Below are 24292 nucleotides of genomic sequence, written 5' to 3'. Positions count from 1 at the left end.
TGGCCTGGGGTCCGCTTTGACAACTAAACCCAAGATTTGGCGTAGGCATTAGTTTTACGAAAGCGACTAGTTACCCTTCGGGTTTGAAGGTCAGAACCTTCAAACCCGAAGGGTAACTAGGCCTTATTGGAATTAGTCCGGTTTCCTCACGATGTTTTCCTTCACCGAAAAGCGACTGGCAAATATCAAGTGACATTTCGCACATAAGTTTCGAAAAACTCCGGGGTCCTGCAACCTCCGAAAGCTTTCTACTGTCAAATGTGGCGTAATCTTCTAAAATTATTGGTCACAGTTTGCAGCATATTGGCACTTCAGCCTTCAGCAAGAACACTCTTGCATAATTCCGAGCCTACCTTCGTTATTCAAAATCTTCCAGTTACATATAAGAATTATGTTTAGGTACTTTTCATCTCTTGACAGGCATTTTGTTACTAATTAGATATATTTATTTCCTTAATTCTTCTAAAAGTTAAAGGATTTATAATGGTTTCAACTACTACCTAACTACATACGTGTTTGACATCATTTTGGCCACGTAACAATGAGGTTCTTATGACAGAGAACTTATTTTGATAGTCACTAACTTGAAGTACATGTATTAGACGACGAAAAATATCGCAAGGAATTCAGTGTAATAACTTCTTTCGGCTTGAATAAAAACCAGACCTATGACAAATCTTGACATAAGAAACCCAAATTATATTAATATATATGTTTTTGATTGTTTGTAAATAATATTGTTAATAGTTGTTGTAAATTGCTCAACGTTGTCATGCTCTCTAAATAAATTTTCTGTTTGCCCTATGGTTGATTTGTAGATAATGCCTTAAGGCATTAAGTCCGCGATTTGTACTTTTTTTATAGTGCAATTAAGTAAATAAATAAATAAACCCAAGCGGAAGTTTCTTCAGCATGCTCCCTGCCGAGGTATTTCCGATGAATTACAGTATGGGGTCCTTCAAAAAAGGAGTATAAAATTTTCTAATGGGTCGGCAACGCGCATGTGACACCCCTTGAGTTGCAGGCGTCCATAGGTTACGGTGATACAGGCGGACTGTATACCTGTTTGCTATCGACGTGGTATTAAAAAAAAAGTAAAGAACTGGGAAAAACTTTCCAAGTCGCATATTGTTTTCCCAATTTTTCGGTCGTCCACATTTACCTCACCTATTGAGTCTGGCTCGGCAACACTCGAAGCTAATTTTACTTGACCGTTTCCTCGGTGGAAATAGAATGAAAGGGGAGTATGCTCTGATTTATGATTCTTACGCGTGAGATGAAAGTGTCATGTTAGCGAGACCTTTCAGTCAGTGTTTTTTTTAGTATTTATTCGTCTACCTGATATTTTGGCTTTCCACTGATTGAAACTATCACAATAGGGATGACGACTACATAAAAAAATAGCATTCTGTTTAGTCCGTCAGTTAGATCGTCCAATAATAATGAAAAAATATTTTTCGCTTTTTCTAATTAATGAAAAAATACAAAAATTCAAATCAAAGTCCGGAACTTTGATAGTAGGGGCTTGTGATGTCACTTCTAAGTAAAAATTGTACCTAGGCGTGACGTCACGCGAAACTTCAACGCACTGTACCGTCGTCATTTTTCGTTTACGAGAAAAAATAAAAAATACGTGTCTAAAATTCTGTGATAATCTAACTGACGAACTAATTAGTTTTTTTGTCTTGTCGTTTTTTTGTCGTACGTAATAAGTAATAACTTTAAAACCGGGACGCGTATAACTACGATTTCATTGAGTCTTCTACGAGACCATGGGGACGCCATCTCCGAAATGTTAGTTAAGGTTAATTTAAAAATTTAGTTATAATCGATAAGACCAGATGTTAAAGTTATTATTTTGGATTTCTACTTTGATAGCTTCACTAAAATTTTATAAAAGATGCAACAGCCACCAAATATAAGTAACATTTTTAAATGTGTTTAAGTAGGTAGGTACCTAAGATAAACCATGATGGCGTCTAATTAAAATAGTACATTACTACAGAGGCCGGGACAAAGGCGGGCAACCCCATTTCCCGCCGAGGTATGTATAGTGCTTTTCTCAGACATGGTATGAAATAAATAAAGTCTACTGAAAATAGTAACTTTGGATGGCTGTATTGGCTGTATCTCCTAAACGGTGCGTCGTAGCGCATTAATAATCGAATTTTCGTTCCCCTTTGATACCCCGTATACGCTTATAAAAAAACAAAAAGTAAAATATATTTTTCTCAAACATGGTATGAAATATTGATGTTATGTGCCTTATAATTGGCAGCGAAGTATGACGTTGCAGGTGCGGCTAGGACGATTGATAGATAATGGAATTTCATACAAACCTTGCAGGCCAAGGCCGGCAAAGTCTTCTTTTTTAATTTCCAAACACTCTTTAACTTTTTGTTTTTTTATAAGCGTATACGGGGTATCAAAGGGGAACGAAAATTCGATTATTTTTGCGCTACGACGCACCGTTTAGGAGATACAGCCATCCAAAGTTACTATTTTCAGTAGACTTTATTTATTTCATACCATGTTTGAGAAAAGCACTATACATACCTCGGCGGGAAATGGGGTTGCCCGCCTCAGACCTATCGGCCTCGCTTCGCTCGGCCGTCTATATGTCTTCGGCCGGCAACCCCCTTTGTCCCGGCCTCTGTAGTAATGTACTATTAATTAGGTCGATGAGTCTAATAGACAATACCACAAATCAAAACAACTTCATCCAATAACTTAATTTGGGGGTGAATTACATTCGTATTAAAGGTACCTATAATGTTCATTTTGTTGCTTTTGAAACCAATGCCTATATTTTCAACGCTTTAATAAATGATGTCATCCAATGCGCTCTCTCCAGTGTCATTATATCTCATTTATGATGGCTCCTGTAAATGATACCCTGCGGTTGTTACTGTAACATTATTGTTTCGTCAACAATAGCTTTAGCACCATCGCCACCGCAACCCACCAACATTTGTTTTTCTTTGTTGTTGCTTCCGTTATTATATAGGTGTCTACACTGTCTACAACATGTGTACAGCTGTTGTTGCCAACGGATTCGCTGAGCATTTTCGGACGGAGATCAACTTTTGACAGTAGAATTTATGGTACTTACTACAGATGTACTTACTGCAAAAAGCTTTTCCTTCGTATTTTTACGGAAACGTTCGTATTTATAATGCTAGTTCAGAGTGTCAGTGCTTCTTGTATACATCTGTAGGTATTTATACTAATACTGACCATATAAGTAATCTTTTAATCTGCAAAGTTGAAATCGAAGAGTCTAGAAAATAAGTGAATGCGTTATCAAGACACAATTCTTACAGTAATTTACTTCAATTAATATAGCAAGCTAGCTTTTCTTGTGAGCCGTCTGTTGATAAAGTAGGTACCTAAAGTACGAGTACATGGCAAGGTTTGCTTAACAAATTGATGAAATATGATTGAACGACGTCTTATTCTTAAAAAACTTGAGTTTTTACTAAACTTTAAATATGTTTAAGATCTCTTCAAATGCCTATTCGAATGATTATAGGTACCTACTAAAAGCACAAAATCATTCTTAAATATACTGCTAAGTTTAACCTTTTGTCTCCGTCGTCAGGTTTTGTAACCTTTCACGTTTCAAAGGGCTTGCGACAACTCACTTCGCTTGATCTTGCATACAAGAAGCCAAATAGCCCGCGATGAAAAGCATCGTTAGGCGTAAGAACTTTGCAGACGACTAAATTGCGGGGTTTCTATTCGATTCGTTAAGGTTTTAGTCTTCGTTGGCAATCACCCTTCTTTGCAATTTTGTAAAATCTTAGTTACAATAGATATCTACTTCTCTCGAATTTGAATTTTATAACGATACCCACAAGACATGATCACCGTAAGGTATGAGGTATAAATTCAATTTGAAAATACTTCTGTAGGAGGTAGGGCATAGCGAGTGATATTCCGCTTTGTGTGGTAGGGCACAGCACAGCGGATATCATCTCGCTCGAATGTAGAGCAGAGCCCAACTGGGGTAGTACCTCCGCCTTACAGAAGACCGCAGCCAAATAGCACTAGACCCTACTCATAGTGTTGTGTTCCTGTGAGTAAGGCTGCCAAAAAAACGTCTGGATCTGGACATTAGGTCATGTCAAGTCGCTACGGACTTTCAGATAATAATGAGCCGGAAGAGTTGACTTGTTAGTACATATTAAGGTTTATCTTTTCAGGAAACTGCTTGAAATAGTCTGCAAAATTCAATAGTTTACCCATTTTTCTATCTAACATCTTACAAGCAATTTTTAACACCTATATATGCTATTGTAATTTCATGTGTATACATAAATGTGTGATTATACGCAAATGTATTTCTAAATAAAATTATAAAAGCGAAAACATAACTAGGGTATTTACAAGTTGTTAATGTAAGTTAAATTGTTGTGTTCCATTCCAAGACATCTAAGCTGTGTTCTTGAACTAAGTGTGTTGTGTCAAAGGCTAACTAGGACTACTATATAATATCGTCGTGACCTAGGGTTAGAAGTCACAACCACCCAGTTTTCGTAGCTAGTGTGGATATTTTTCTTTCTCTTAAAATGAAGTAAATCGCCAGACAAACAATGTAACCAAAGAATATCTTGTTTCGTTACGACTGCATTTAAGTTATTCGCTCAACACACCACTCCTCACGACATCTGTCAGGACTGGCGCCAAATTTTGAGTGACTCTCTGAAACTGGTTTGTGTCCAATGTTCAACAAGTGGCATTAAATACAGACAAGTCCACGCCGCGTCTGCCGTCCAGGGTACCTAGCCAACGTCACAATCGCTTAAACTTCGTAAGCTCCCTAGCTCTTCTGCAGTGGCGCAACAGAGACAGACTACGTTTCGACTGCCACGAAGCGTCAATGATTGTCACTTCGGCGAGGCCGGCAGCGCAGACGCATCTGGGTCGAGGTCCTGCGCAGACTATTTTCGGCACTTCGGCGATTATACCAACAAAAGTTCGCGTGAAAACTTCTACAAATCAGTGTAGGAATTGTCTACGAAGCCAAACATTAAAGCTTACAATTTGGGTCCTGTTCAAAAGGGTTCTGTTGTTAAATGTGACAAGCCAAAAATACATTTTGAGGCGTTAATGTACTACGAAACATACTCTTAGGTGGAGTAGGTACCATATTTATACTTCGCTTCGTGTTAGTTATATCTTTGACCATTTAAGTATTACATTGATCTGCCGTCATGTCTTCCTTTGGCGTGACACAATTAACTTTGGTAAAGAAAAACAAACACACAAGGGGGAATCATAAAGTTTAATTTCGAAATTCAGTCATGCTTATCGAAGCTCGTTACAGCGTGCGGCGTGTCAGTCTCTAATCCCCGGACCCCCAGAAATCGTCTATCTCCGCCTCTTCCGCGTTTACCTCTGTCTCTTTCTCCTCTTTCTCTTCAAAGGAGCCGAGTTTGGGCAGGTCTCTCAGCTTGGGCTTGAGCAGGGGCTCTTCCTCGGTCAGCGCGCTGTCTACCGTGCTCACTTGCGTAGCCCGATCCTTAGAGCTCTCGCTCTCCCTCGAGCGACTTCTGGAATGAGAACCTAGATTAGGAGAGCCCTGCTCGCGCTCCAGTGTCATGCGTTCGAACTCAGCTTCCTCGAGTGACGTGAACATCTTTAGTTCCTCCTCGCGCGACGCACGCGACTCGCGCGACGAGGTCGACGACGAAGAGTGACGCTTTTTGAAACTCCTACGCCTGCCACTCGGGTCGCTTCGTTGCAACGGTCGGAGCTTTATTCCGTCAAGTGATCTTAAACAAATTTACAATATATGAGTTGGTTTATTGTACAGGTGGACCCATGAACGGATATAGCTTGCTACTCGTGCGTGGTATGTTGATGAATGACGGCTAGGTGACGGCGGATTGGGGTGTAAGCGACACTACGCAGGATACGTGCTCTGTCCAAACAATAAATATTAACCTTAAAAAATCTTCGCTGTAGGCTTCGTTGCTTCGGATCTCTTCGTCGACTGATGAATGGAATTGTATATCGGGCAGGTTTTGTGGGGTGGGGCTCTTAGGGCGGTAATGCCAAGTGAGTTTCTCTTTGGCCTCCGATCTCTCTGTGGAGCGTTCGTCACGCCCGGAAGAATTTCCCAAAAAATGATTTGGATCTGAAATATTTTCACAAGACGCTGGTGATCTGTTTCTGTTTCCCACACTGAACGACTCTGACGCGTTAGTAATGATAGTTTTCGTTCGCGTCGGTGTATACCTTTCAGTCCTGTAGTCGCCGTTGGCGTGGGAGTTGTTGCTTTCGACCGACTCCTGGCCGAAGCTCGAAATTTTAGTTGAGAAAAGTATGGCTGTGGAATCGGGCTGTCCGTCGTAGTACTTGACTGCGGCTCGCGCTAACTTTCCGTTATCATCTTGTGTGAGGCAGAGGTAGCCCTGTCCGCAGCGGGTGGTCCAGTCGCTGCTGTTGGCGGTCTGCGCGGCCTTGTGCAACAGGCCGGAGTAGTACTCCAGGAGGTCCTGGAAGTCGGGCTCGGTGTCGGGCACCACGCCAGCCAGGATGTGCCGCAGACACTCCAGGGCCTCCAGCACGCCGGCGTACGAGATGATGGCGGACAGCACTAGCCCCATATTCACTCACTCACTATATTCGGTATTTTGAGGACGGGACGGGGCGGGTTTCTTTGAAGTTAAAGGTGACAGGGAGCAGGATGGATGCAGCGATAGAACGCCGGGACAAGATTTGAACAACTGAAATTAAAACGATATTAGTTGCCAAAGAATTGTATCCAATTTTAGAATAGGGTTTGGCTGAGCCAAACTCGAGCGCTAAGACTGTGCTAGCAAGGCCGGGTCCGTTTACGCCGACAATAACGCTGATTTATCTTTGATCGAATGTATTATTTACTGCAGCATCATTAAAAGTGGGTTATTGTAGAGCTGTATTTTAATGCGAAATGACGTTAATAGCCTTACTCTTGCGAAAGCTGTTAGTACCTACTGTATAGTTATTTGTTTATACGTAAGTACGTAAAGCGCCCCTAATTTATTAGAATTGGATCTTGCACGTACGCGCATTTTATAAGAAGTTATTGTTCACAACGGTCTAATGTTGATGTGTTCAAATGGGACACATTTTCGTAAATGTGATTACTCGTTAAAAGATAGTTAACCTAAAACGAATTATTGCCGATGCTAGTATGATAGTTTTCTGGGACATTAACTTAAAATAGAAATGTTGCTTTCAACTTGTAAAAATACGAAGTGACGATTATAACATTACAAATAAATTGCCGTGATCGAAATATTTAAATTACGCCGTTTAAGTAATAAAAGTCCTCTCTATATATACCTAGTTAATCACAAGTGAGTGTTACACGCAAATTAATCACCGGTTACGGTTATAATAAATACCACAAATGAGCCTATTTTTCATGCTATTATATTGCTATTTTCTATAGGTACGCATGTTATTCTACATATATGTATCTTAACTCGAAACCAATTTTATGACACAACTATGAGATCATTCATTTCAATAATCAATATATTATGATTTAAGATGCTTTAATTCTGTATTAGTCATATCACAAGTGTCACGATTCTCAAATCGAGCGAAATCTTTGAGTAATTATGTTAACTAGAGAGGGCACCTCAACTTGATTTTGTGTAACAACACTTAGAGCTGATCAGCACAAACGCGCTTAGTCTGTGCCGAACGGCTGTGGTAGATTGACGTATCGCAATGAAAAATATTTCGTCTAAATAATGCCGTCATGTGTAGTGAGGTACTGTACAAACTGCTCAGGAAAATCTAACAAAAGCCAAGGAGTGACTTTTCATACGTAGGTTTACTGCATTTTTGTTTAAACACGTTTTCTTTTAAAAAAATGTATCAATATAAACTCATGCCGAAGCGCCATGTTGCGGCGGCCATGTTTCGTTGAAACCAAAGAGTAAAAAATGCAACAAAAGCAGACGTGACAATATCGCAAGTTAGTTCAAGTTTCCTATCATACATTAAATTATATATATTTATCGACGCAAAAAAGGTTATTTAATTATTATTGTCAGAATTGCACAGTTTTCCGACATTTCGGTCTATAACAGATTCTCAATACGCGTGTCGAATTTCATGTGAGTATGTAAATGTAAGTGCAGTACCTAACCTGCCTGAATGAATTTGGGTAGGTAGACGGTCAAGCAAATTATGAGAGTATAAAAACGCGCGAAATTCAAATTTTCTATGGGACGATAAACCCGCGCCCATACATACATGGATGTAGATAAAGTTATGTGTGCGACTATACATAATTAGGCATTAAAACACTCATGTTATCTTATTAACACAACAAAAACAACACTCATGTTTTAATGCCTACCATTATGCAAATGTCACATAAATAACTAATATCCAGTTGCGGCTACGTGTACACATGTACGCTCAGTCCGTATGCAGCTTTATATGTGGTCATTTAAAAAAAAATGGGCCTCACAGAGTTGTTAAAAAAAAGTTAAATCGCTGTCAGTTTTGCAACGATAATTAAGCATGGAATTTCAATAAAAACATCGTTTTTGTTTTAATTATGTAAATTATACTAAGCTATAATCTAAATTCAGAACGTGAAACAAGTTTAGTTTTAAATACAGATTTCAAGCTTCATTATCATTACAAAACTAACAGCGATTTATGTTTTTTGTTAACAACTCACGCTAATTGAGAGTCATAAATTAAAAAATGCCCATGTAAACCCATGTCACTTCTATACTACGACTTCTGATCTATGCACTCTATGCAGGGCTCATCATTGCGACCGAAAGGTCGTAAGCGCCGAGTAAAATCGTAGCGCTTGCGACGTTACGGAAGCAGGCCATTGGTTCACACCCCGCCCCCTCGCCCCGCCTTCAGCTTACAGGCTGTGACACGTTCGTTGTTTGCTATAGCTCCTCTATACGAAGTAATAATTACTCAATGAGCGAAATGGTATCAACCGACCTCGCCCCGGATATTTCCTTAATAGACATATTACGATCTCGTAAACGGTATGTTTATAGATGTGATTCGTATTTGATTGGCCACTAAATAATGTGTATTTATTTATACGTCAAAATGTCTAGTTACAACAACATATGTATGTAATTTCATCACCCCCTTTCTTCCCGTGGGTGTCGTAGAAGTCGACTATGGGATACGGGTTAAATTGTGGCGTAGGCGAGAGGCTGGCAACCTGTCACTGCAAAGTCACAATTTTCGTTTTCTTTCAACCCCTTTTTGCCAAGAGTGGCACTGAAACTTGAGTAGTTCACGTGCTCTACCTACCCCTTTATGGGATACAGACGTGATTGTATGTGTATATGTGTGTGTGTGTATGTATGTAGTTGAAATGACTGAAATCCATTTCAATAGTCTTCTTCTTCAGTCGTTCCCTCAATGCTGAGATTGCTGAGGATCATGAGATCATGACGTCATGCCAATCTGTTGAGAACCCCTTCATACATCATGTCATTCTGTGTAGGTCCCTCCATAGGAAGCGATATTAGTAGTGACAGTTTTGAATGATTCACGGTTATTTTCATTAGACTTATATTGACCGGGATATAGACCGTGATTATACTGATTATTACCTTTTTGATTTTTGTCGCTCCCGATATTTAGTATTTCGGTAGATGACAATATAACGTTTAAAAATATCCCACTTTTATTACGCAGATGAGTCATTGACATCCTTGTTTTAGGAAAGCGGTTGTTTACATCAGCGATGTGATCATGAACACGATGTCTTGAAAAATATACCTATTCTCTTTTGACTTAAAGCCAAATTGTTTTATTAGTGAGATCAATGCGTACGAGTGACAATAACGATATGACAATAAAATGTTACTGTTTGTACTTTGAGAATTATTTGGAAGGTGTCTTTCTGTTACCAAATAATAAATCGAAATTATATTTGGCAAGGAAAATATTCAATGGGATTTGGAAAATAGATGACTTAGGTAATTCGATATCAACAGCTTTGCCCGTCTTTTTCACATTAACGACACAATTACATTTAGTTTAGTTTGTTCATGTCATTAATCAAACACTTACAATTTAATCGTCTCTATGTATGGTCGATAGTTGGCTCAATGCCTTATTTTGAATTCTTTTGAAATTATTATCCTATTTGTTCTAATCCAGATTAACCATAGAAAAATGCATTTTCTATGAGATTAACTTAATAAAAATTTGGAGCACTTTAGTTATTTAATTTTTTGTAATATTAGATTCTTGAACGATTATCATGGCATGGTAGTGTTTACAGATTAAAATGTGAAGTGAATCCTCCACTAGATATTCACTTGAGATGCAGATCATGACTATCATGAGAGAGACATGAGGTCTTAGGACGCCTCAAGATACATGGATTGGCTCAAGACCTGTGGGTCTCTCTCGTCATCTGGGTCCACTGGAGTGAACATTCGGATCGGTTTCAGATGCAGGACGATTGTTACCGGACAGGGCCCTTAGACAAAGTGTCCAAACGATCACGCTCCGTCCGTACCGTATCGTACCTAGTCATGGTTTAGATAAAGATAATTTATTTTTCATGTAGGTATTACAATGCCTACATGAAAAATAAATTTGAACATATAAACATATGAACATCAAATAAAGCTACGCCGGCTCTAACCCTACGCTTCAGCTTTTCCGTATTAGTGCGATAGCCTTGTAACGGTAGCCCATATATGGCCATAGGGTCGTTTTCGACCCACTTCTGAAAACACGCTACTCATTAAAATAGGTAAGTAAACGAATATAGTTGTCACCTCAAAAAATAGGGAAAAAAATGTTGGGCATATATGGGTTAGATTCATGAACGTTTATCATGGCATGGTTGTGTTTTCTACAAACTAAAGTTAAGTGAACCCTCTAGTAGTTATTCACTTAGGATATACCTAAATTATGACTATTGAAGCGCTGGTGGCCTAGCGGTAAGAGCGTGCGACTTTCAATCCGGAGGTCGCGGGTTCGAACCCCGGCTCGTACCAATGAGTTTTTCGGAACTTATGTGCGAAATGTCATTTGATATTTGCCAGTCGCTTTTCGGTGAAGGAAAACATCGTGAGGAAGCCGGACTAATTCCAATAAGGCCCAGTTACCCTTCGGGTTGGAAGGTCAGATGGCAGTCGCTTTCGTGAAACTAAGTAGTGCCTATGCCAAATCTTGGGATTAGTTGTCACAGCGGACCCCAGGCTCCCATGAGCCGCGGCAAATGCCGGGATAACGCAAGGAGGATGATGATACCTAAATTATGACTATCATTGAGCCTCGAGAAGATTTCAGTCCCTTTCAGCTCTTCTTTGTATTTCGTTTGCCAAGAAACGTTAGCGATAGGCTTGTTTCTGGGCCCTGGATTTTTTGAAATGTTCCTTTCTTTTTGTATAGTAGATCGCGTGACCTTATTACACCAAACTAGTATGTCACATTTCTAAACCAAGTCACTTACACACGGCTGGAATGAATCAGTCCGATCCAAAACGCCATAAATACTATTTTTCGCGGTTCTAATTGCAGACGTGTGACGTCACGGGCGCGTCAGCGGGTCGTGTGGAACGCATTCCAGTACCACACGGTTTACGTACGTACATCGGACTTGGTAACTAGTCAGAAAGCAGAAGATGTTTGTGTGTAACTAGTGTTGGTAACAGAGCATTTTCAGAATTTGGGACCCCCCAATTAGCGTAAGTTGTTAACAAAAATTAACTCACTGTCAGTTTTGTGACGATAATTAAGCATGAAATTTCTATAAAAATATTGTTTTTGTGTTAATTACATAAACTTTAAGCGAATGTGAAAAAAGTTTTTTAGACAGATTTTATGATTAATTGTCGTCACAAAACTGACAGCGAGTTAATTTTTGTTAACAAATTTCGCTAATTACGGTGTCCCAAATTCTGAAAATGCACAACTACAGGGCGGTTCAGTTTTCTAGTCAAATAAATCTTGTTTCTTGCGTATGAATGTGGTAGGTAGTGACATAATGGCGGTAGTGGTAATCTTCTTCTTCTTCTCGTGTCGATGGTCTCAAACTGTGCGGGCCCAAAAGGTAGCGACGTGGTAATATAATTTGGCGTACGTGTATAATGTGTACGTCAAAGACAAAACCATAGAGTTCAATGGGATACCTATGATACCATACCCTAGCCTAGGCCCTAGAAACCTATCAATTACCTGTACCTACTTAAAAGATTTTACCAAGTTTTAATATTTTGGCGAAATCCAAAAACGTTTAGCAAAGAGACCAGTGTATTAATATATAATATATGTGTTTTTATTCATTTCAAAAAACCTCTAGTTAATTTTCCCTCTGCTCTATTATTTATCCACAATTTGTAAGCTATATGACTTGTTTAAAAGGAATTTTATGGCAAATTATTTAAATCAATGTATAAACTTAACGTTTTAACTACTTTGAGCCTAAAAAGCCCTTCTTGTGTTCTTGACTTCTGTAGCAAACAGAAAGCATCATTTGATAAAAAAATGTATTTTAAAATGACATCAACCTCCAGTAAACCTTGAATGTGTCAATGTTGTGTAAATATTACCGAACATCCAGACACCAACCTTCAGCAGTCGCGCTTAAGGCCAAGGTTTATCTCACTTGTTTACAATCGGAGCTAACCCCCTTAACCGAGTAGGATATTTTACAGTTTAACACCTGTGAGTATTGTCTGACAAATGGCTACTCAAAATACTTTGTCTTTTTCTCAAAATGTTGATTATAGATATATTTCTGCACTCATACCTTGGATTCGAGACAGAGGGCGTCCTGGGTTTTAGGACTAGACCTATTACGTGTGTGTAACCAAATTATGATTTTAGAGAAATTAGACATCTCATTAGACAATACATACAACTTTGTAAATCGTAAGAATACCTGCATACAATCTGCGAAGAAATTCAAAGGTAAATCTCAGCACGCATTGGGCCAATAGGAGCCCAAGCCTTATTGCCGTTGAGAGGAGATCTTAGCCCAGCAGTGGGATGTTAACACTTTCGAAACCGGGCTCTACGCGGCGCTACGACATTTTCGCTACATACGGGGAAACCCATGTAATCGGCTACGCTTCTACGAGCGGTGTGCCCGACAGTCGGGTTCTTGGTAGCGAAAGTGTTAATAGGCTGGATTAATATTCATTATTATTTAACCGATTTCAAGTTGTAGGTAATTCGATTTTGTTTTGATGTGCTGACCAATATTTTACCTTGGAATATCAGACAAACACTTCCATCAGTCGAAAATTTCACTTCAGACGTAGATATCTATCGCGAAACCAATATTGGCTACTTGCAACACCAGACATAAATAGAACAAAACAGCACTCCAAATTAAATTTACGTCAGACTTATTAGCGAATTTCCTTTCGTGAATCCCGAATTCTTGAGTCCGCTATCCCTGTCCGTAAATAACCTAAAGTGAAGGTCAATGCGAGTGAAAGCGTGCGCAACCCGACACCGCGTGACGTCACGCGGGCCGTGCGCAAGGACCGCTGCGCGCAGGACGGACTCAGCGCGCGGGGAATTTGACAACACGAGACTGTATGTTGCTGGGCGTTTTCCAAATTAAATCCCGAAAATCGAATTTCACCAGATCTGGACGTGTCTGGGCTCATTCTACTCAGAATCACGAGCTGATTCGATCCCGACGATAAAAAAAAGTGTCCTAATATTTTTTTCCTTTTACGTCACGATTTTAGTATGAACTTACTACGAGCGTGACGTATTGGAAACTCGAATTTTGTATGGAAAATTTGGGACACATTTTTTTATCGTCGGGATCGAATCAGCTCGTGATTCTGAGTAGAATGAGCCCAAACACGTCCAGATCAGGTGAAATTCGATTTTCGGGATTTAATTTGGAAAACGCCCTGCTATGGTTGTATTGTATCCAATTTTTTTTTTGAAGGGAAAACACACGTCTATTTGGAAATGAGTGTACATGGACGCGTGTAATCCTTCTGTTGTAAGGATTATGGTCTCATTATAAATAATATATCCTACAAATTTATTTATTTTCAAACTGTGTAGTAACGTGATATCGTGATATTAAAATAAAGAAATATGTTATTTGTTCTTATAAAATCATGCAAAAATATTTGGGGAAAATATGATTTTTGCCACCTCCAGGCTGCGAAACACCGCCATCTAATTTTATCCCTAAAGGGCCGATACATTTCAGGGGTACACTTTTTTGTATTGGCTTTGTCAGTCCCGGTATACGAGTATGTTATCGTCTTTGGTAATTGAAAAGTTTATAGATTTATTATGTATTCCGGTTTTCTCAATGTACATTAATAGGATAAATACTAGAGGCTGCCAGCCTGCCAATTTTTTACGCTACACTTCGAATGAATGAAAACGCTTTACGCTCGGCCTACACCGATTACGACGACAGAAATATAGTTCAATGTTTACATGTACGCCGACCTTGTATCAGAATAATATAGCGCAAATTCCGATACAGTTCAGGTTATTTTGAGAGTCACATTTTTTTATGTTTTATGATTCGTGACGTTTTCAATCTAAAGGTTGAGAAAATTGAATGAAGCTTTATAGATATAGCGCTTTCTATAACCGACAATAACTATCTTTTTGGTTCAAAACGGCCCATTTTAATATTTTTTTTCTTCATTTTATGTGGGTTTATGAGAATGAAGACTTATGGCATAAGACCATTCATCTTCGCATCGGCCAGTGATTCTTATTCAGTCATTTTAATCCTTACACTCGTTACATCACTAATTTACGCGTCGTTTTTTCGGGACGACGTCATTCTTGACGTTTGGAAAAAAATATGTTTTTGTGGATGTTGTTACTGGGAGAGACCTGAACGTGGGCGACTTACAACTTTATTTCAAGGGGACAAGGTGAAAAACGGATACCTGACTGCGGTCGACGTTATTTGTACCGATCTGCCGATAGTAAAACTTTCGTCAGTTAGCAACCGGTGACTTTATTTTTTTTCTATTTATACGAATAAAAATGGAAGATGTTAAATATCTTTTCACAAAAAAATTAACTTAAGGTTTTAATACATCAAATTTATCAAAACTTTTGCAACTCTAGCGGCGTTACAAGTGCTCTATCACAATAATATGGTTCTATTCGTAAAATGCGCTAAATGCGACATGGACCCGATATGTCAGTGTCACGACTATCAAGGGTGACATTAAAAAAAAAAATACATACTTCATTTTATAATTGAATATGTTCGATCGTGCTGTACATAGTATCCTTTTGGGACATCGTTATGCCTGATTTATACAAAGATTTTCTTGTACCTATACCACAGTATAATAAAGAGTACTATCGTACAGTATGGCCACTCCTGCTCCCCGCTGAAAGTGCCGCCCACTCCCTCTCGGTTACTTCACAGTTACCGCCTGTCAAAAACGCGAGGTCGACCTGTCATATTTCACTCATACTAGTACGCGTTCACCTACACGAGCTTAGACCATAGGTCCACACCCCGGACACTGGCGATCAAATATATTATGAAAGAGGCACGTTCCTAGCACACAGTCTAAGCTCGTGTAGGCGCACGCGTACTATGCTTGTATGAGTGAAATATGACAGGTTGACTGTTCGCGTTTTTGACAGGCGGTAACTGTGAGGTAACCGAGAGGGGGTGGGCGGCACTTTCAGCGGGGAGCGGGAGTGGCCATACTGTACGATAGTACTCTTTATTATACTGTGCTTAGACTGTGTGCTAGGAACGCGTTTCTTACATATAATTATTTGATCGCCAGTGTCCGAGGTGTGCCTATATACCATGAATGTCATTCTCTTGTATGTTTCCGAAATATCATGAGTGCATTCTATGAGTGTAAACATGTCAACAGTGTTACCGATCTTGCCGGCGCTCTGTCAAACTGTCTGTTACGTTAACAGTCGATATGTTTGTCTGTCAACTTGCTGGCAACTACCGGCATCTGCTGAAACAACTGTCCTGATAACATCGACGTCCCTACATTATACATTTATTAAAATTATTAATGACAGCAGGTGACATGTCTCCTTTTTTGGCTATCCATCCATGCTAATATTATAAATGGGAAAGTGTATGTGTCTGTTTGTTTGTCCGTCTTTCACGCCAAAATGGAGGAGCGAATTGACGTGATTTTTGAAGTGGAGATAGTTGAAGGGATGGAGAGTGACATATGCTACTTGTCTCTTTCTGAGCCCCCACTTCCGTCAAATGGGGGGTGGGAGTTTGCATGGAGCATTCCGCAATTTTCTAATTAAACGCAAGTGAAGCCGCGGGAACAGCTAGTGCAAACATAAAACTACTACTCTCTCTACTAATTAGATACGCAATCTGACGACCGGTCTGGCGTAGTCGGTAGTGACCCTGCCTGCTAAGCCGAAGGTCCTGGATTCGAATCCCTGTAAGGGCATAATATATTTGTGTGATGAACACAGGTATGTGTTTAATATTTATCAGTATAAATATGTATATCATCGCCTAGCACTCATAATACAAACTTTGCTTAGTTTGGAGCTAGGTTGACCGGAGTAAGATTTATTCGAAATATATTTCAATTTTAAGTAAAAGTTATCTAATTACATTTTATACGTCCTATACTCACCACCGTTAAGAGGTTCGCCCGTATTAGGTTTACACCCTGTATATTCTTACGTAAATATGATTTTTTTAATACCACAAGAGTATCAAACAAACGTAGAGCCGCCTGATGGTAAGCAGTCACTGTAGTCTACACAGAAATATTTGCGGCGAGGGCGTGATCGAAGCCCGAAACCGTGATCGAAGCGAGAGATTCTATAATATCAAAATAAAGTTCTGAGCGCAGTGAGGGATTCAAGTGTTAACAACTTAAAATGGAAATCAATCAATCAAATTTCAATCAAATTTTTTATTGCATATCACATTACATAATATTAGGTGGAACTTACAAAAGGTAGGTTTACATGTGACGCCCTGCAAGGGCACAGCAATATATGCTTAAAATTAACATGCACTTCATACTTCTAATTATCTAATCATGTTTATCGTTAAAAAAATCTTTTACTGTATAATAACATTTATCTATTAAAAAACTTTTCAAATATTTATTAAACGTCGGCTGATTTTCAATGTTTTTTAGGGAGTTTGGTAGGTGGTTGTATATTTTTATAGTCATATAATGAGGGCTAGATGAGACTATTTTAAGTTTTGTTAGAGGCAATTGTAGTTTATTTAAATTTCGGTTGTTTCTCTTGATATTTGCTACTGTAGGAGTAAACAACTCAGTGTGTTTCTTAACAAATTTACATGCTTCTAGGATGTACATTGACGGTAAAGTGAGTATTTGGTGTTTTTTGAAGAGTGGTTTGCACGATTCCATTTGATCCGAATTGGTAAGTATTCTAACACATCTTTTCTGGAGGATAAAGATATTTTCCATATCATGACTATTCCCCCATAAAACGAGTCCGTAGGTCATTCTTGAATATGCGTATGCATAGTACGCGGAAAGGGCGGTTTGGAAATCGGTCGCGCGTTTGATGTGTTGTAGGGCGTATAGAAAGGAGGACAGCTTTTTTGATAGTCTCTGGATGTGCGATTTCCAGTCCATGTTACTATCTAGGTCGATACCCAGTACGGTGGCTGATTCTACAGACTCTAATATTGTGCCCTTGTGCTTAAAGATTATTGGTAATGCTGATTTTTGGTAAGGTTTAAATTGAATTATTTTGGTTTTTTCAAGGTTAAGTTGGAGATTGTGAATATCTAACCAGTTTTCAATCTTTTCCATTGCTACAGTCAATTTGTTTTCAGCTTCATTTTTTTCAGAACACGAGAACAATACTGAAACGTCATCTGCAAATAGAGCGCTTTGATCTTCTATTGCATTCGGTAAGTCGTTTATATATATTAGAAACAGAATGCATCCCAAGACACTTCCTTGGGGGATCGAGCCTGTCTGGGTCACGCTATTTGATCTGAAATGTTGTATTTGGCCTGTTTCAAAATCTGTATGTTCTATTTGGACTAACTGTACGCGATTGCTGAGGTATGATTTGAACCATTTATGGGCTATCCCCCTGATTCCCGTGCTGTATAATTTGTCCAATAAGATGTCGTATCTAACTCTGTCGTAAGCTTTGCTCATGTCTAACAGGAGTCCTATGGCATATTTTTTATTGTTTATTTCATCCATTATGCCCTGAACATATTTGTAGATGGCTAAAGTGGTAGAGCGGTTTTCTCTAAATCCATCTTGGCTATCGTGCAGTATTTTAAATTTTTCATAATAAGAGTAGAGCCGTTTTATCATTGCTGTTTCAAATATTTTTGCTACTGTAGACAGAAGAGCAATTGGTCTATAGTTATTTAAGTCTTGTTTATCACCTTTTTTATGAATGGGTTTTACTATTGAGGTTTTCAGATCATCAGGAAAAATTCCTTCTGAGAATGATTGGTTTATGAGCCATGTCAATGGGTAAGTTAAAATATCCGCGCATGTTTTGATTAAGGAAGAGGGAATTTCATCTATGCCAAATGATGTTTTGTTTTTTAGATTTTTTATTATTAGTTGTATTTCTTTAGGCTCTGTCGGTCTGAGGAAGAATGATTTGTTAATTGTATTCGTTAATGGTGCCCTGTTTTGACCTCTCGATTGGGTGCTTCCCATGGTCAGGAAATAGTTATTGAACGTGTTAGCTATTTGTGATGGATCATTTATTACTATATCGTTTTGGCTTTTAATTTGAATATTATTTTTTCGTTGTTGTTTGTTTTTATTTGTCTCGCAGTTGATAATTTTCCACATCGTTTGGGATTTGTTATTCGAACTTTGTAGTTTATTTTTATTGTCTATTCTTTTTGATTTGCTTATAACTTTTTTTAATAATTTACAGTATTGCTTATAATGGCAGCGTAGAACCTCACTTTTGGTCTGAGCTACAAGAAGTTTTAGCAATCTTTTATTTTTACATGAAATTCTTATACCGGGGGTTAAAAATGTTTTTTGGGCTTTAGTTTTATTTTGACATTTTTTTTAGGGATACATTTATCAAGAGCTTGTTGCAGTGTATTCTGAAAGTTGTTGTAGTTTTGGTTCACGTTATTGTTATATGAAAATAGTGTATGCCATTCTGTATTTAGGATCTCGTTTCGGAATTTGGAGATATTTTCGTCATTAAAAAGCCTTTTACAGATGTTTAGGGTGCGTAAGTTAGGAGCGAATATAGGTATACTTAGCGAAATAGTTTTGTGGTCTGAAAAGCCATATTCGTGAATTTTTAATATAGAATCTTTAGTGTTAAAGTTGGTAAATATTAAATCAATACATTTGGTGCTAGTTGATGTAACACGAGTTGGCTCTATGACTTTTTGATGAAAGTTAAAGGATAACATTAAACTTGATAACCTATTTTTTCTCTATTGTTTGAGAGAAAGTCGACATTAAAGTCACCTCCAATAACAATATTTTTGTTCTTGTCTTTGATGCTAATCAATTTTAAAAGGTTTTCTAAACTTATATAAAATTGTTCAATTTCTCTCTTACTATTTGGCCAATATAAATTTATGACTAAAAGGTTTGCCTGCGGAAGATCAATCGCACTTATTTCTATTATTTTTTCCAAAGAGATTGAGGTAATATCTGTACGGTCGAGACATTGTATTCCATTTTTTGTCAATATGAGCACTCCTCCACCTTCGTGTTGTGTTCGGCAAAAGGACGAGCTGACACTGTATCCCTTTATATCCAGTAGATCTTCCTTAGTTTTATTGAGCCAGGTTTCCGAGATGCTTATTATTTGTATTTGAGGTTTTTCTTCTGTGAAAGCCTGAAGGAGGTGGGTCTTGTTCCATAAGCTTTGCATATTTTGGAATATAATTTGCAATTTAGTTCCGAAAGGTAGAGTTTGATGTATTATCTTTAGCTATTGTGTTTTGCACGTGTATTTCACTATTCGAGCTAGAGTTCTCTTGGGTTTGTTCCGGTGCTTGTGGTCCATTTGTTTGTCGGTGCTCTGTGGTCTGCAGCGAGTTACAGCAGTATTCGGATCCATTTACAAAAACCTTTCCATTTTTTACTATCGGACGCAGACCGCGTGCTCGTGCGTCCTGTAAAGTCTCTCTTATTACTCGTCTCTGTCTCAATGTGTTTGTGTCCATAAATTCCGAGATTGCAAACCCTGTGTTTTTGAAGATGTATTTATTGTTTAGAATATAATTCCTCATCCGCTTGCTTATAAGTTCTATATGTATTGGTCTTCGATTTCCTCGTTTTCCTATTCTTCCTATATCTTCGATATACCCATTAATATCTGTGCCCACAATTTCATAAAACAATCTAGCAACACGTTCTATTAGAACATAGCTGTTTTCATCAGTGTACTCTTCCAAACCATAGAGAACAATACTTTTATTATTATTAATAGTGTTCTCTCCATTTGTCATTTGATTATTGTTGTCTAGTTTATTCGCTAATGCTTCTACTTCTGCACGTAGCTTTGAGTTCTCATCCTCTAAGTGTTTAATATTTTCGTTTGTGAGGTTTATGGTTTCTTGTAGTCGTTTTTGTTCATTAGTTAATATTGTTGATTCTCGAGATATGTTTTCTTGAAGTGTGTTTATTTTTGAGTTCACTTCATTTAGTAGCGCTTGTTTTATATTTCTGGTGATAGATTCGGTCAGACTATCTTTCAAAGTTTCAAATTCTGACTTTATTAAATGTTTGAATCTATCGAAAGATATGTTTTCCGTGGTTATATTCATATTCGTGTTCTCTTCGATTGGGGTTTCCACCTGGTGATTTGGGGATGGTGTATCCGTTATGTTGGTGTCACCCATGATATTCGAAACATTACTTTCGTCTAACGACATGTCTGCTTCATTAGTCGGCGGTTGTCTCATCCACGTTGGAGACGCAGGCGTGTTGTCATCGCGGGGTAAGCGGGAATTCGCTGCGCACGGGGGGCATTTCCAGTATTTTTTTAACTCATTGCCATGCTCTCTCATAAAAGCTGTAGTGTAGTTGAAGCATGAAAAGTGATAAGTTGTTTGGCAGGAGGCACAACTCAATAGTTCTCCCCTTTCTATTTTCCTCTTGCACTCGGAGCAGATCATTTTTGGATTTTTCACAAGGTGCTTAAAAATATCGTCGATGTTCACACGATTTTACAGCTATCTCCGTAAACGCAGAGATATTTCGATATGGCAACACTTGCATCTGTCACGTTGGAGCACTGTCACTGTCAGTACTGTCAGTCGTGCCGAATCTTCCAATCAGCTGTTAGCAGTGCCGTTATCTTTTAAGTGATTTAGGGTTTTTAATGTTATTGTAGTTCAAAAAACAAGTGATTCAACGGTCAAATTAATCTTCTCACCTTTCTATTTAGTGTCCAATGGTGATTATTTGAATGTTTGGGTCCGTAATTCCAAGGTAAGCATAGCACTGCACTTCTTCCACATTAAATCCCTTTGTTTTCAACATTAATACATATTTATTAATACAGAAAAACGACGGAGCTCGTGTTTTTAATGTTTACTTGGCTCGGGTTGCCAGCAATCTCCTAAAATATCTATCTCTCAAATTATATATTGTTAAACTATTTAAAGCAGTTTTATGATGATCGTGTGAATTAGACAAAATTTAGTCCATGCCAAGTTAACATCTAATACAATTGAAAAATTAGAGGCCAAACTAAAGTGAGGATTGTATTTACAAGAGAAGCTATCAAGAGCAGTTGAATCTAGTAAGTATTAGTAGATTCAACTGCTCTAGTAATTAACTTATGACTCTTATGAGGCCGGGATTTATGCATTCGCCCACCGGACAAATTGTAAACGTCTCAAACAAATAAATCGTGTATGTACCTATTAGACGGCGAAACAAGTGTCGCGAAACTTTAATACATCACAGCGCCATCTAGTGTTGAGTAGCGGAACTACAAAAAATCATTCTAGCTAACTCAAGTAGTACTTTATTTTATTTGTGGTGCAGGAAGGAGTGGCGCTGATTGTCATTGCGAATAGACGCAATCGTACGGAAAGCTAAACACCGCTAGTGGCAGCTGTTGGAACTATTTTGACTCAATTCAAGAGTTAACACAGAAAAGCCTACAAAATTAGGGCAATACCAATCGCCCTCACCTTGCGAATACAGAGTGTCTCATTTAGGATCTATATGTAAATTGCACCTTTACATATTCATGTATAAATTATTGTCTAATTTGATTATGTCCCAATGTACAAGTAGATAACTTACTTATACCATTTAGCTAGTGTTATTCAAAGGTTTGACATAAATAAAGATTCTGTAGTAGTATCCGGCCAGCGCAAATGTTCGTTAATTATCATTAGACAAAACTTTAATATCAACCAATTTTGCAATTTTACTGTATCAACAATAATTTACATAATATGCATACGTATTATGCATATAAAATGATATTTCGCAAAAAGCATTATAAAATTTTCTTTCGGTATGTGGAAAAATACTATAAAATGTGGACGCAAATTAGCAGAATTGTCCTATTTAACCTGTGCGGTTAATCCCTGTAATGATTATAGCGCATGGCATGGCTTAGATTATATTTTCAAACGTTAATTCATTTACTTGTTAAGTGATTAATCCGTATAAAAAGATTTTAAATACATGTTTAAATTCGTTTAAACAAAGTTTTTGTCGTAATCTGTCACAAAAATAAGCTTAAACATCACTATTGTTACTCAAGTGTTAAACTTTTAGTAAGGATGTGCATAAAAAATGGTGGGTTATTTCCAAAAAAAATCTGTTTTTTTTTTAAACTTACACAAAGTTTTAAATTTCCGAACGCACACAAATTCCACAGCGGAACGCGCGCAAATTTAAATACCGGACACCATATCACGGACACGTTCACTTTTTAATTAATATTTTTTTAAACCTGGAAGACACGACCACGGTAACTGTCGAAAGAGGATTGAAGTAGGCGTCGCTCGCCACCGGTCGTGTCGTGTGCGTCGATTATATTTATTACATCAAGTGGCTATAAACAAACTAACACGACACGACTTCAAAGAGATCGATCGCTATTTGGGAGATCGATGAACGCTTTCGGGGAACTGTCATGGCGTTGAGTTTTTTCTAGAGAAAATTAAACTTTAGGTTACCAGTAAAAAACGAAACAACTGTAGGTAGATATCATGGTTTCGTAAGTGCAAATTAGCGTTCAATTAAGTTGAGTGCGAATTAGATTAGCATTACGCCACACGCAGGTATCTACTAAACTTGTACCTATAGTAAAAGTGAAAAAAGCTTAGTTGCATATGTAGATAGGCTTTAGGTAGGTATAAATATCAGTACTTAGGGCCATAGAGTAATATAGGTCCATGCTTAGGGCAAAGTTAATTTAAATTGTGGCTAAATATTAGTACAGATTAATTGATGTTTTATTGTTTTTTTTTTATTGAAGTGCTCTTTTTGTTTGAAATAATACTTACAATAAAATTAATCGTTGTATAAATAAAATTTCATGTATAATAGGCAAATATATATTTTTAATCCATACTAATATTATAAATGCGAAAGTAACTCTGTCTGTCTGTCTGTCTGTCTGTCTGTCTGTCTGTTACGCTTTCCCGCTTAAACCACGCAACCGATTTTGATGAAATTTGGAACAAACAATCTTTAGACCCTGAGATGAGACAGAACATAGGCTACTTTTTATTTCGAAAAAAAGGGATGAAGGGGTTGAAAAAGAGGTTGAAAGTTTGTATGGGATTTCTTAATTTTAAAAGATAAAACCATGAAACTTTATATTTTAGCACTTGATAAGAAATCATTAAACATCTTTAATAAGGTCGAACGCGATTAATTAACATTATTTTTACCTTTTTTCTTTTTTTTGTGTGTCGTGCGGTGGGAAATAAACATTAACTAAAAGCGGGTAGATTATATTTATTTGTCTACCCCGAACATTTATATAAATTAATATCGGGTAGTTTTGTGTTGTTTACATCTCCGGTGACATTTTGCTGGGACGTCAGTCTTCCGCGACCACGGCCAGTGCAACCTGGCCGAAACGTTGGGAAAAAAGGTAAAAATAATGTTAATTAATCGCGTTCGACCTGTATGTGACTTTAAATATATGTACAAAGCGCGAGAACTTAAAGTGTTATCTTGATAAGGGATAGGGATAGGGCTATCGCTATCCCTATGGATAGCGATAGGGATAGCGATAGGGATAGCGATAGGGATAGCGATAGCGATAGGGATAGCGATAGGGATAGCGATAGCGTTAGAGATAGCGTTAGCGATAGCGATAGGGATAG

The 24292-nt window shown here is 38.0% G+C and overlaps 2 protein-coding genes across 3 annotated transcripts in view; both read right to left on the bottom strand.

The window, feature by feature from the left end:
• LOC125226446 (prickle planar cell polarity protein 3-like) overlaps positions 1–24292 on the bottom strand; it is a 195337-nt gene that overhangs the window by 14611 nt on the left and 156434 nt on the right. The window lies entirely within an intron of this gene.
• LOC125226279 lies at positions 5269–6818 on the bottom strand. 2 transcript variants are annotated; one of them, XM_048130210.1, is made up of 2 exons: positions 5950–6818; positions 5269–5555 (listed from the first exon to the last, which is right to left on the bottom strand). In XM_048130210.1, the coding sequence occupies exons 1-2, from the start codon at positions 6612–6614 to the stop codon at positions 5348–5350; spliced, it is 873 nt and encodes a 290-aa protein (XP_047986167.1). In that variant the 5' UTR covers positions 6615–6818; the 3' UTR covers positions 5269–5347. The 2 variants fall into 2 exon arrangements, with proteins under 2 accessions (XP_047986167.1, XP_047986166.1); XM_048130209.1 differs by having other exon boundaries at positions 5269–5777; positions 5950–6740.

This window comes from Leguminivora glycinivorella, chromosome 5, assembly GCF_023078275.1.
Source record: "Leguminivora glycinivorella isolate SPB_JAAS2020 chromosome 5, LegGlyc_1.1, whole genome shotgun sequence".
NCBI lineage: Eukaryota > Metazoa > Arthropoda > Insecta > Lepidoptera > Tortricidae > Leguminivora > Leguminivora glycinivorella.
The sequence above is the reverse complement of the archived record's forward strand: the minus strand, read 5'-3'. Positions and strand labels throughout refer to the sequence as shown.

Excerpts from the sequence above, each read along its gene's own strand:
- LOC125226279 (XM_048130209.1), bottom strand. The coding sequence starts at position 6,614 with ATGGGGCTAGTGCTGTCCGCCATCATCTCGTACGCCGGCGTGCTGGAG. Across the intron at positions 5,778-5,949 it reads TACAGCGAAGATTTTTTAAG|ATCACTTGACGGAATAAAGC; the intron begins GTTAATATTTAT and ends AATTTGTTTAAG.